Source organism: Balaenoptera acutorostrata, chromosome 3 (genome assembly GCF_949987535.1).
Source record: "Balaenoptera acutorostrata chromosome 3, mBalAcu1.1, whole genome shotgun sequence".
In the NCBI taxonomy this organism is placed as follows: Eukaryota; Metazoa; Chordata; class Mammalia; order Artiodactyla; family Balaenopteridae; genus Balaenoptera; species Balaenoptera acutorostrata.
In genome coordinates, this window is record NC_080066.1 from 15,315,306 (window position 1) to 15,328,730 (window position 13,425).

Consider the following 13,425-nt stretch of genomic DNA (forward strand, 5'->3'; position numbering starts at 1 on the left):
GATGAATGAATGAATAAACGAGTGACATTTAACCACGTACTTTACTCCACATATTAACAGTATTAACAGCTGCAGTGTAACATTTGTCATCTTGGGGCATTTGAATCAAGCAGTTTAAAATTCCAGTCTACCCCCAAAAACCCAAGGTTACTAAAATATTAATAAGAATCTGATGATCAATGTTTATAAGTATACATTTAGCAAAAAATAGGCTAACCAATACATACCATTATCAAAATATCTGACCGTTGAATTTCTGGATACACTGGGATCAAAATTTGCCATTAAAGGTGCGATGTACTGTGTGGCTGTTAGCATTCGATGTACAACTTCTCCAGTGTATATGAAACCTATAATTAGAAAAATAATAAATATGTTAAGAAAGAGCCCAGAAATTTTTAATTAAAATATCCCAACTCACCTTCAGTCACATTTCGAAAATAAAATATCATGGTAGCTAAAAAAAAGAAACATAATTAATGTCTTAATGTCTGATCAGCAATAGTTGAGTCTGGATTAAGTGACAAATTCCCATATGATTTGGTAGCACCTTGCAGACTGGTAAATCAGAAATCTATAGCATGTACAGCTTTAATTGCAGGAAAGTGACTATTACTTGGAAGGGCTGAAGAGGCTAGTATAGTACTATAAGTAATTCAAACATTAAATTTGCCTTTAGTAATCCCTTGTTATTTTAACACTAGTCAAACAGGCAAGTCCAGTTTACAAATGAATGTATTTTCATGATGCTGAATTGCTTTTCTTAATCTCAGTTTAGGACATTTTAGAAATCACACATATGTATCTTTAATACTAAAATGCAGAAAATGTTTTGGACCATCTTTTCAAAGTTGAAAGGAGGCTAAACACTCATGGAAAAACTTCACATTTCTCAGATTGCTCAAGTAGCACTGTATCAAGGAGGTAAAGACTGTATGTTTTCAGATAAGATGGTAAAACATTGATAATGCACAAATGCCTCTCTACTTAGAGAGTTATCAATGCCAGCCTATTCTAGCTGTTGGATAACGAGAGGGAATTTACTAAGGAGAACTTCCTCTTGAATTAACTTTCAATACCTCTCACATTACAACCCTACCCACTTTCAATTATTCACACTGGGTTTATTTACTTTGTGGATTAACCATGACAAATTGTTAATCCTATACTGGCTTCTTGCCTCCAAGGTCTTTAGCTGCCTAAAAGGAGAGTCAGCTCAGGGAATACCAACTAATTTTTCATATTAATCTAGGAAGTACACAATTAAGAACATAAAAAATGCACACATACACACATACATTATTACAAAATAAAATCCAAAGCAAGTTATTTGTGACAAAGCAATTGTAATGTTTAGGCAATCATAAGTTAACTACATATCTGGGGTTACTATAGATCATTTTTCTATTTCCATAAGAATTAATTTAAAAAGCGGGATTTTTTTTAAAACCACAAAATTATGTAGAATTTAAACTTCTAAAAGTGTAAAACTTTTATCTCACTTCATGGTCTGAATAAAGCTTTCATTGGCATATCATGGCCTTTATTGTTTCAAATTCTCAACTGTAATTTCTAGGTAAGTTATTGGAGAATTAAATCTGTAGTTATTTACTTTGAAATCAATTTCTGTCTTTCCAGCAATGTCGTCTTTCCTTTGACTTCCTTTTTATTTTTCATCGAAGACATAATTGAATCATAGCTATTCACCTTTAAAAAAGATACTTAACTGGTAAAATCTTTAGCATGTTTTAATCATCAATTACTCTTTGTTTCTCATTTGCCAAAAAATATCTTTCAAAATAAAATCCCTATGTCTTGAGCAGAACTTTGTATATTTGCAATTTCACGTAGCTCAAGTGTACTAAAAGATATTATGATTGGGTGGAATAGTCGTTGCTGTTATTTGATTTCCCTGTAGATTTTCAGAGCCACGCTCTCAACGTTCAAAGTCCAACATCACATCCTTAAAATTATAAAGATGAAGAGTGACTATTTTTCAGGGTCTACGATTTACTTTTTTTCTCCTATCCTCACCAGCATGCTTTTATATTCACCATTAATTTCACCATTAAAATCGATACAAAAATTCTATAAATATGATCTTTTAAGGAAAAAATTGAATTATACTCCGAAAGTGTTCTTTCAGGGACAGTAGCTCAGGATAGTTACTCCCTTACTTTAAATTCTCCATGTATTAATAAGAGAAACTGATTTATTTAAAGAATAAAGAGGGCAGTAGTTCAAGGCAGTAAGATAATTTTAAATCAATACAAAATTCATTCACCAAAACAACTCTGTAGGAAATTGCAGCAGCAATTCCTAGAAAAGCAGAATTGAAAAATGCAGAGCCATAAATGATTTCAGATACTTAATTATTAGTTTTTAAAATAAATAAGATTTATATTTATTTTTATAGATTTGGCAAAACATTATTTTCCATTCTATTGTATATAACTCGGTCTTTCAGATCATGAGAATCATTATCTGCTGCTTCCTCTCATCAGGAAAAAGTTTTCTAGAACTACAATTTCCCAAATTTTAAAGGTGAAGTCTCAAATTATTCCCAAAGAACTAAGTAAAATGATGGAAGAATTTGCTAATGTGTAAAAGTTATAATTACAACTCTTGATTCTTCTATTATTATGACATTAATATAAATTATAAGTACTAGTCCTATGAGTATTATAGCTGCTACAACTACTACTAACAAGAAAGAGTCTGCCACTACTATTAATCTGCTACCACTATTACTACTACCACCACCAAGACTAATGTGAAAAACAATCCAAGGATACAAAAACTCCACTACTCCACAAAATGAGTTTAATTTTGCTAATTCAGAGAATACATCTTGTTTACTTAGCCACATGAAACCCGATTCCTTCATTATCTTAGGTTAGTTCTTAGTGACTATGAAGTAAAATGCTTGATTGTAGTGATGGGCTCTACTGAGTTCTCCTTACATTCCTAGGTTTTAAAAATATCATTTCAGCAGTGATTAATTGAGTGGACAGAAACCTTACAGGCCTGCTGAGAGCAGGGAGGGAAGTGTAATCAGATGTTGAATAAGAACCAGCTATGCAAAGTAAAGAGTCCTTTAATGGAATAAATCTTTTCCAAATGTTCAAAGGCATTCATAGCTACCAATACCCCGTTTAGACATTTGTCTCTTTTCTTTAGTTGTCTTGGGCATGTCCAGTTGTACAGAAAAAATATTTCATTTTTCAATTTAGGCAACATATATTTACTGTTTTTTTCAAACTTGGTTGTAGCCATTTGAAGAGCTAATCACAAAATGTCTCTTTTACTCACTATGTGCTTCTAATTTAAATAGCACTCATCTACCTAGTCGTAAGATTTGTAGAAAAGTGGTTATTACCCAGGTAATTTGGAACCCAGAAAGATACCTCCACTTAAAAGATCCAAATAAGAGAAGCAAATGCATTTTATTTTTTGAATTTCAAGTGATAGCTACACACTGCATTTCTCTTGCCTTCACGAGTAAACCTAAAGTCAAGCTGTGAGCTCAGCTGTAATTGACAGCTTTGCTCTTGCAACTGAAGGATCTCCTTGGGCTGTTTCTGTAGATGGTCTCTAGTCACTTGAATAATCTAGTTTTAAATCTGTAAACCTCATCAAGTCATTTGAGGATTCTATCATTGTAAGTCCTGGCATGAATAACCCTTACCCAATCATTATATATTTATTAACCACAATTATATATTTACTAACTACAAATATTATTGTGATAATTGTGAAATTAACCAATATCTATATACCACTTTACCAATTACATTATTTTCATATATTCTCTTCACTGTATCCTTATAATAACTTTGAAAGGAATTATATTATTATTATTTCTATTTATTAAGTGAAGCATGTAATGAGGCTGGGTAATTTGCTTAAAGCCACATGGCTAGAATTGGTCTTCTGATTCCAAATTTTATGACCTCTTCACAACATACTTTAGAATTCATTATGTGTCCAGAACTATATACTCTCCCTCACTGGATTTCATACTTAAACAAGGAGTTGGAGGAAGAAAAGACCTGTCCGCTCTGTGAAAGCTCCAATACCTCTACCTTGGAGCAGAGTGGCAGTCACCTTAAATCCTGCTACTTTTATTGTACTGCTTCAGCCTCTATTCTTTTAACTGCAAATTGTACAAATAGAGTTAAAATAGATTCCTCCATCAAAATCCACCAAATGACTCTCAGATTGGTAGGTGAATGACATATGATTAGGGAATATATTTGACGGTGAAATAAAAATATTTCCTAGCTGTGTGACATAAGTTCCCGACCTCTCTGTGGCTCAGTTCCCTAATCTGTTAAATGGAGGAGTAATATCTATACCATTGGGTTGTTATGATGGCTGAATGAGTTAATACATTAAAAACACTCAAAGATAATGTTTAAAACAAAAAATTTGCAGCAAAAAAAATCAATTAAATTCTATTTTTTACCCCTTGAAGCCTTTTCTGCCTAATGCCTAATAGGTGACTAGACCTGCACTCGGATGTTTATATAACATCAAAATTGTGCTTCAGACTCAAATGATATGATACGTGTTTCTTTGCATTATTCCAGTTTGGGTTAAGGTGTACCACTGAACCTAACTACAAGACAACAGGTAATAAAGAAGCATTAATGTCCAAAGTTCTACACTTATGTAGATATATGTTTCCTTACATTCTGATGGAATAGCACCTTGTAAAAATATCTACCTCCTATTGGTTGCAAATGGTTGTTTCATTTAATTGAAAGTGTCACAGTAATGAAGGAAGCATGAAAAGGCTATAATTGCCTATGAAACATTCTGTGAAACTTTAATGGGTAAAGAGCTACATAAAATATTCTACTTCATCATCTCTCAGTTGATATTTTTGCCCCCAGAGGAAAGGTTGGATCTGATGGGTATGCCTGTAGGGCACTGAACACTTATATTTAAATGCTGCCTTTAGAGTACAAATGACAATGGTGTATGCAACTGCTGCCACCTTTATGACATGTGTACCATGACCCCTACACATTAATCAAGTAGATCTGAAATTTATGGTCTTTTATCTGCGAAGATTTGGAGAGCAGATTCCTCACACTGATCCTTCTGTAACCTTATATATGACCTGTCCATCTCTATGCATGAAGAACTGAGTTGTTTAACTGGGTGTTGTTTGTGCTTATTGTTTTATCAGTTGCTCTGTGTTTGTGGTGGACAACTTGCTCAAAGCAAACAAATGCAGTTTGAGCATAATTCAACTTACGTTTTGCACAAATGCCATTTTATGAATCACAGTACATTACCACGTGCTATAAACTAGCCCCTTTCAGACAAATATTTGTTTGTAATTCACTTAGCCTTTTAAACAAAACCACATGTGGCAGCAACTGCTAATTTGAAAATTAAAAGTTGTGGTAAGTTATCTGGTAACTAACTGCCTGCCAGCTGCAACTGTACAATGAATGACAGGTTTCATGTGACAGGCTTCCTCTGGACAAAATTGTTGCTAGTAGACCACATAGCTCACTGTGAGGATATTGGTGTGTACATGCAACTTAGACAGTTAAAGACAAAAACAGAAGCATTTCTGAAGTTCATATGAACTTACTAACCACGGGTGCCTAGGAAGCAACCTACACTCTTGTCAATCACCAAATACCTTTCCTTTACAGTTCCAACCAGGTGCCAAGGTGTCAATCATATTTTATACAATGAAAACTTACATATGTCAAAATATATCACATCTCATAGACTCCTTTATCCTATTGGCTTAAGGCCACACGGGGGACTAAAAATCACAACAGTCACCCTCTGGGGGAAAAAAGCAACCGGTGACAACTTGGTTATTGGCTGCAAATTATGTTCATGAAATTACCAATATAAAATTTATGTTGATGATATAAAGTGCCTCTCTCCAACTCCAGAAGGAAAGAACAGGAGCCAGAATTATGTAGGTGAGGAAAGGAAGAGAGACAAAAATCCATAACTTCTTTCATGTTCATTTTGAACTATTAACAAAATTGTTGCCTGTAGTTCTTGCCTTCTCCATCTTTTTTTTTTTTTTAAGTTTTTTTAAATTAATTAATTAATTAATTTATTTATGGCTGCATTGGGTCTTCGTTTCTGTGCGAGGGCTTTCTCTAGTTGCGGCGAGCGGGGGCCACTCTTCATCGTGGTGCGCGGGCCTCTCACTATCGCGGCCTCTCTTGTTGCGGAGCACAGGCTCCAGACGCGCAGGGTCAGTAGTTGTGGCTCACGGGCCCAGTTGCTCCGCGGCATGCGGGATCCTCCCAGACCAGGGCTCGAACCTGTGTGCCCTGCATTGGCAGGCAGATTCCCAACCACTGCGCCACCAGGGAAGCCCCGCCTTCTCCATCTTATTTCTCAAATAAATAATGTAACAGGTTCTTAACTCATGTTAAGTCTCAGTTGTTACGGTCAACAGCTCCCCTCTTCCCTCTGTGCTAAAGGCATCTGATTACCTGGGATTTCCAGACAGGGGTCCTTTCACGCTGCAGACAGTGGATGGCACCCCCAGGAGTTGGGTAGGGCATGAGCTACATGCTTTCCATGGCGGCATTGCATTGCTCCTTTTTGCCTGAAAATCAAGTCCATCCCCTCTGTCCAGATGGATCCAGGTACTATATTTTGAAAGCCTTACTCTTGCAAGGGGGAGAAGGGGAGGGTTGCTTTGAATTACTTATGGCCCTAGACTGAGGATTCAGGGATCCTGTTGTCAAATGCTGGACTTACATATAGCAGCCAAATTATAGTTGGGAGTTAGTCCCTATACCTGAGGTCTGCTTGGTTTGGGGTATGCTGTCCTGTGTTTGCAAAGCCTTTATCTCAAATCCCACCTCGTACCTTGAACCTTGCTCCTTGTGTGCAGTTTTTCTAGAAGACAACCACTTTTATTTCCTGACCTATAAATATCGGCTCCCCTGGAATTTCTGCCCATTTACCGGAACCTAAATAAACCCTTCGGGAAACCACCTAGAACATCTCTAGGTTATCAGCTGGGCTTCCATCCAGGCTCTGTCCTGTTCTAGAGAGAGGAGTTCATGCCTTGCTCGGCTTTCATTCCATCTCCAGGGCTCCCCACTACCATGAGGAACAATGAAAACTGTCCCTTCCTTTTCCAAGGACTTAAAAACTCTCATTGAAATCCATTTTTAAATGTCTGGAAACAGCCCTGGAAGGAAGATGACTAAATGTAACGAGAGGCCACCTTCAGGTAGCTTCTACATCATCAGACCTTACTGTATTATTGAATACTCTGTAGTACTGCATGTCCTACTTTATAAATCAGGTAAATTTAAAGTAAAAACATAGCAGGAGAAAACCTCATTTAGATTCTTGCCTAGAATTTCAGTCTATCTAGCCTCTAGTTTCCAAAACCAATTTTATTCTATATTTTTAAAAAGATAACTATACTTTTCCACCTTTATTCCTCCAGAAATGTTTTCATTTTCCATTATTGTTTACACATCCTAGGAGAGAGAGAAATCTCATCCCCAAGTGTTACCAGAATCCATCCACGTCATGAGATGTCTTGAAGGTACTGACAGTCTCTTCATTGTCCTTCCCTTTTCAGTGCAAGAGAAATACCATTCATCTAGACAGGAAAGGAGCAACACAGGAGTAGGAGAGCTTTGCTTCTCAAAGATGGCCATCTGCCTTGCACCACCAGTCCCAAACCGAAGGCCTGTTCCTTCCTTTTTTCTCCAGCTTAACTGAAATATCCCAAATGTCTCAGTGGGCTTGGGTTTTAACACCTTAGCCATGAGCTTATACATCCAATCTAGTGTCTTATATACTGTTTCAGATGGATATATAGATCGTATGTAAACAGGTTGTGTGTAAGTATAGTGTGTGTATATATATATTATATGTAATAAACATATTGTGTATGTATATACATATATATATATATGCATTTCTCTCCATGAAAAGGCAAAGTGTAATGCAAAGGCTCACATTTGACTTTTTCATGTTTTACAAGCTGCACCATCCGATCTCATGTCATCACTTACTCTCACTGAGTTGCAATTTCTTCTGTAAAATTAGGCTAAAATTAACTGCCTTTTAAACAACATTGCTGTGTGCATTAACTGGTGAAAAAGGACTCTACAAAGGTAGCTGCAGTTCCACCATTCAGCACATATATATTGAGCATCTGCATTGCTCTGGCCTCCTTTTAAAATCAGAGCTCTGTGGAGGCTCCCTCCGCGGTTGCACTGATTTCTCTCCTCTTGTGCTCTTGACTGCTGCAGTCCTGTGCTCAGGATCAAACTTCTGTGATATTGTCAGTCTCCTTGAGACATGTGCCCTTTTTACACTCTCAGAGTTGTGATCCTAACTCTATTTTCTCAAATGTTTTGGTAGTTCGGTCCTGTAAGGAGATGAGTGCTCAGTGAGAGGGACAAAATTGACATAACAAAAGAGCATTGGCCCAATTGTATATTCACATTACACACTTTGTGCTTTGTACTTTCAATGTGCCCTATAATTCGAACACCCAAAACACTAGATGCTGAAAGAAAAACTCTATTCAAGAAAAGAAAGGAATTTATAACATATTTGGCTTTGTTTTTATATACATATGTGTGTATTGTGTGTATGCACACCCATATATACACACATATGTATATGCACACATATATTATATGTACATACATATATATAGAGAGAGAGCATCTTAGAGTACATAGGTTTTGTAAATCAATACAAAACAGATAATCGAGTATCTTAAAATCTGAAGCACAATAAAATCCAGTCAGCTTACTTCTTTTGAAAGCATTTTAAGCATGATTTTACCCATTTTGCTGATTCCCGTTGCACAAGCCCATCAATATCTTAGTTAACACCCACTAGATTGAGCTTTTTAAAAATGCATTTATTTTCACAGATATAATGTACTCTTACATAAAATTTATCAACTCTATTTTAGGAAACACTGTAATTACTGAGAGCAGTGAGAGATTAAAAGAAGCCCTAAGACCTTTTCACATCTATAATAATTCTAATATTTCTCTCCCAACTCTTTCCCTCACACAAAATGAAAAAATAAACAACCAAAAAAAAAAAATCAGGTTCGTTTATTCAGGGTCATCTCTTCCTAGTGCTGACTCAGGGGAGAGTTTATTAGGATATATATTCTTCCACCAGAGAGAGTTACTATACAGAACTACTCGTATTCATTCAGGATATGGTCATTGAGGCAAAAAAGAGTAGAATTTGGTTAGAATTACCATTTATTTCACAAACTAGATCCTAATTCAAATGTTAGAGATTCTACTTCCTATAATCTTACTGTAAAAAATTTGACTGAATATATATTTATTTGGATCAAAATGCCGATAAAGCATTTTCCTTGACCTTGGGAGTCACTGCAAAGACTGCTTAGATTCTAAAATTCTTAAGTATGTATTCAAGCATTCATACATTCAACTATGGATATTTTGTGATGCTCAACCAATTTCTATTTGTTTTTATATGTGACTATATTTTACCTCTTCTTACTTCATACATACCTCAGACAAAGAGAATCTAAGCCATCAATCCCTAGATATCTGAAAATGTTACTTTTCTTGCTACTTTAATACAGACCTTATTTTTCTACTTCCTTCTCAACATTTTACTTGAATTATACCTTAACATCTGACTATCCAACCAAAGGAAAACAGTAGGAAATGTTACTGGCAAAAGTGGCTATTTACTTCTCATTTTACTTGACCTTTGACCAGAATAATACTTACTGGAAACAGACAGAAATGGGTATGTAGCAAACAAAAGGCAAGCAATAGAACCACAACTCTGGGACCACCCAGAGTGAATGAATAATGCTACACCAGGTCTTAGGTTAACTGGTATGACCAGTAGAAAAGGACCTTCCATGTTTAGTGGCAACATTTTATTGCCTCCCAAGGAAAATAAAAGAGATTCTTGTATTTTTTCCAACACCTTTACATTCACATCTGCCAAAAAGGGGGAGCAAAGCTATCATCTTCTTAGGTTGAAAGAGGCACTTCTCAAAGGGGACCATGGGAAGGCATGAAAGCTATTCTGTAATTGATAACCTGGTTCTGTAACATGTAGCTTTTGTGGAAGAGCAGCAAAAGCTCGTATCTCAAATGTGCTTTTGTGTAACTGATTCAGACTGAGGGATGAATTTTCTTTTATTTCACTTTTATGTCTGCTAAGGCAGAGAATGAAAAGGTTCGCCATGCTGGGGAGAATTCTTTCCCTGGACGTCTATCCACAGGTCCTGGTCAGTGTGTGAATGGAGCAGTCAAGGTGGCTGCAGGTGAATTTGGCCTCGATGACATAACCCAGCCATAACAGGGCACCTCGCATATGTGCCCAAAGTTCAACAAAACCAGGGCAAGCCTAGATTCAATCAGACACCAGTTTTAAAGTAATACCTCTTTAAATATATTAAAATTAAAATGAATGATGTTTTAACCTTTCTACAAATTTGGGATATGGGAGGCCTGGGGAGAAATAGGCAAAATTTATTAGAGTTCATTGTTCAGGCTTTAACATTGTCATTGTCAGAGACCCTACTCAGGTACCTAATGACCGTCAGCTCTCTCCTTCCTATTTAAATCTTCTCTCAGGAAGAATCTGAATTATGATGATGAATTATATTGTTATTATTGATGAGTTATTATCTACTACAGTGTGAATGGCATATAATCTTTATCCCCTCTCAGGAGTATTTACATGTTATTTGAGGAAGATGACCCACCGTAAGCTAAAAAAATGGTTCTCTCCTGTTGCTACCAACGAAGGGCTGAGGTCACTCCAGTGAGCGTCTACTCACTGCTGACCTTGGGTAGCGGGCCAGCACAGGTCCCCAACTAAACCTGTACCATCCTGCAAAAGGTGGAGGCTGAGAGCGCATGAACGTGGGTCACCACTCTCCCTCAGGTGGTCACTGCCATCCTCTGTAGGCTCTACAGTGCTGGAGGTCTTTCAACACTTGATACTACAACACAGTCTTACTGCAGGTGTTAGAGTGACATGGAGGCCCCTCTGGTTTATGGCTGCTACCCAATGACTTTACAAAGAGTATACACAACCCCAATTTCATTAGATATAGCCATTTCAGAGAACCTTGTATTTGAGGAGAAAGTGGTTAAAAAAAAATTGCATTGTGGATTTGTTTTATCTCCTTGTTAGCTAAGCCTTTAAGGATATTGGGTCAATGCACTCATCTCTGTATACGTGCTGCTTGGCTTGGCAGACTCTCTTGCATATAAGTAATAAATTGGTTTTCAAGAATGAGAATTGTTCAATCTCCAAACGCCACCACCTGACAAATAAAGCCCTCCATGCTTTGGTCACTGCCTGGCTCTTCGACTTTATCTCCCACCTCTCCTCCACATGCACCCTGGGCTTCAGCTACTCACAGCTTTCTGTGGGTGTCATGGGTTTTATGCACTTTCACATGCTACTTTTCTGCCTGAAATACGTTTTTCTCCTTCTGTGCTCTGAAAAATCTTAATTCATTTTTTAAGCTTCAATTTAAACGTCTCCTCTTGTGTGAAGCCTTCTTTTATCCTCTCCAACTCCAGATCTGATCACACCCTTCGTGTTCCAGCCCTATGCTCATCCTACTTCTATTATCGGTCTTATCACACTTAGTTACAATTGTTGATTTTCATATCCATCCCCTGGCCTCTCTCCTCCTTATCACCTGTTATCGACTCCAGAGGACGGGGGCCATGACTTGTTCATGTTTGTCTCTCAACACAATATGCGGTCATTCATGTCCACATCCAGTCTGCAAGCAATTGTTGAGTGCTTGGTATGTTTGAGGGATTACACTAGGCACTGAGTTTACAGCAGGGAGAGGACATTCTCTGGACTGCGCAGAGAATGGTGTGTGTATGATGAGGTTGGAGAGCAACAGCCAGGGGTCAGTCTCTCGGAGGCCGTGCCAGCCATGGCAAAGGTCTGGGGACTTTTTTTCAAAGGCTACAGGAACCCATTGAAAGGTTGAAGTAGAGACTTAACATGACCAGATCTGCTTTACTGGAAAATCATTCTGATAAACACCACATTCAGGAGAGTGTTTATTTCCAGAGAAAGAGTGAAGAACACATGGAGAAGGGTACATAGCAAAATTCAACTGTGTCTATTTTACCCCCTTCAATCTGTATTGAGTACACACACGTTTTCTGTATTATTCATATTTTTTGTACAGCTGAAATATTTCCAAAAAATTTTAAAGTTCATTCAGGCAGAGTATAGACAATGAGTAAGGGGGAACCATACTTGAAATAGGGTGAACAGTTCACTATTTCAATAATCCATGGACAGAAGGAATGGGCTTAAACTAAGAGGGAGGTGGAGAGAAGCAGACACATAAGGCTTTTTTCAGAAGTAGAATCCATGTCCAGATGGTTTATTGGATATAAGGTGAGAGAGCTGAGGAAGGAATCAACTGGAAGATGATGGTGTCATTTACTAAGATGAGGAAACTGGTGGAGAAAAAGCTAAATCTAGGCTGAAAGGGTGGTTTCAGAATACAAGTGTGCAAACAACTTAATCCAATTTCTGTCACTCATATGCAATCTTAGGTATCACAACCAGAGGGGTTATACGGTAGTTTTCCACCACTGAAGTTTCCCTGTTGAGTCAGTTGTCTTGGAATTAAACCCTTGTGCACCGAAGCAGAAAGTTTGGGGATCCGGTATAATCAGATTCCTTGGACGGATAAGCACCATTTCAAGGCCTACAAACGGGAGGGATTACCTGCTAATTTAACCATGAAACTGGATTTGTGTCTCTGCCTCAGATAAGGTGAGGATGCATGACACGCATAGATAAACTACTCTTCAGGGAACTGAAAAAATCGCTTCAAGGGTCACTTACTGCATTTTGACTTGTCATCTGTGGTCTAAAGAAAACCTTAAGTAGAGCCTAGTATATCTGACAAATGCATTTACTTTCTTGCTGACAACGTATTTGTCTGCAACATTAGCATTTCACAAGTATTATATAAAGAGATATAGCAAATATGTTTCATGATAAAGATTTTCTTTCCAACTTTCATGCAGACCTCTCTTTGGAATAAACTAAGGCAGCATAAAATATTGACATAATGTGAAATAAATGCAAAGCAATAAAATCAGTGTACTTAAGAATCTATAAAACATAACTGTATAAATGTTATAAATATACTCGAACAGAAGTCTTGTTCTGAGGGTTCCAAACCTAATACAGATAGACAGACTAAAAAAAGTAGAATGGTCAGTAAAGATTCCCACTGGATATTTCACCACTGAATCAGAGGGTAATGGAGAAAAAAACATGGAGCTGAAATGCAGGGGAGGATTTCTTTTCTAGGAAAAAACTAATAAAGACTATTCAACGAGGAGAAGGAGCTACTTAAAATCTAAAGTCAGGTTAGGG

General features: G+C 37.1%; 1 protein-coding gene across 4 annotated transcripts in view; it reads right to left on the minus strand.

The window, feature by feature from the left end:
- PLXDC2 (plexin domain containing 2) overlaps positions 1 to 13,425 on the minus strand; it is a 429,167-nt gene that overhangs the window by 151,503 nt on the left and 264,239 nt on the right. For all 4 annotated transcript variants that reach the window (XM_007189858.2, XM_057544055.1, XM_028168446.2 and 1 more), the window contains one exon: positions 228 to 350. In XM_007189858.2, the coding sequence (XP_007189920.2) occupies positions 228 to 350 (123 nt within the window). The remainder of the gene's footprint in view (positions 1 to 227; positions 351 to 13,425) is intronic.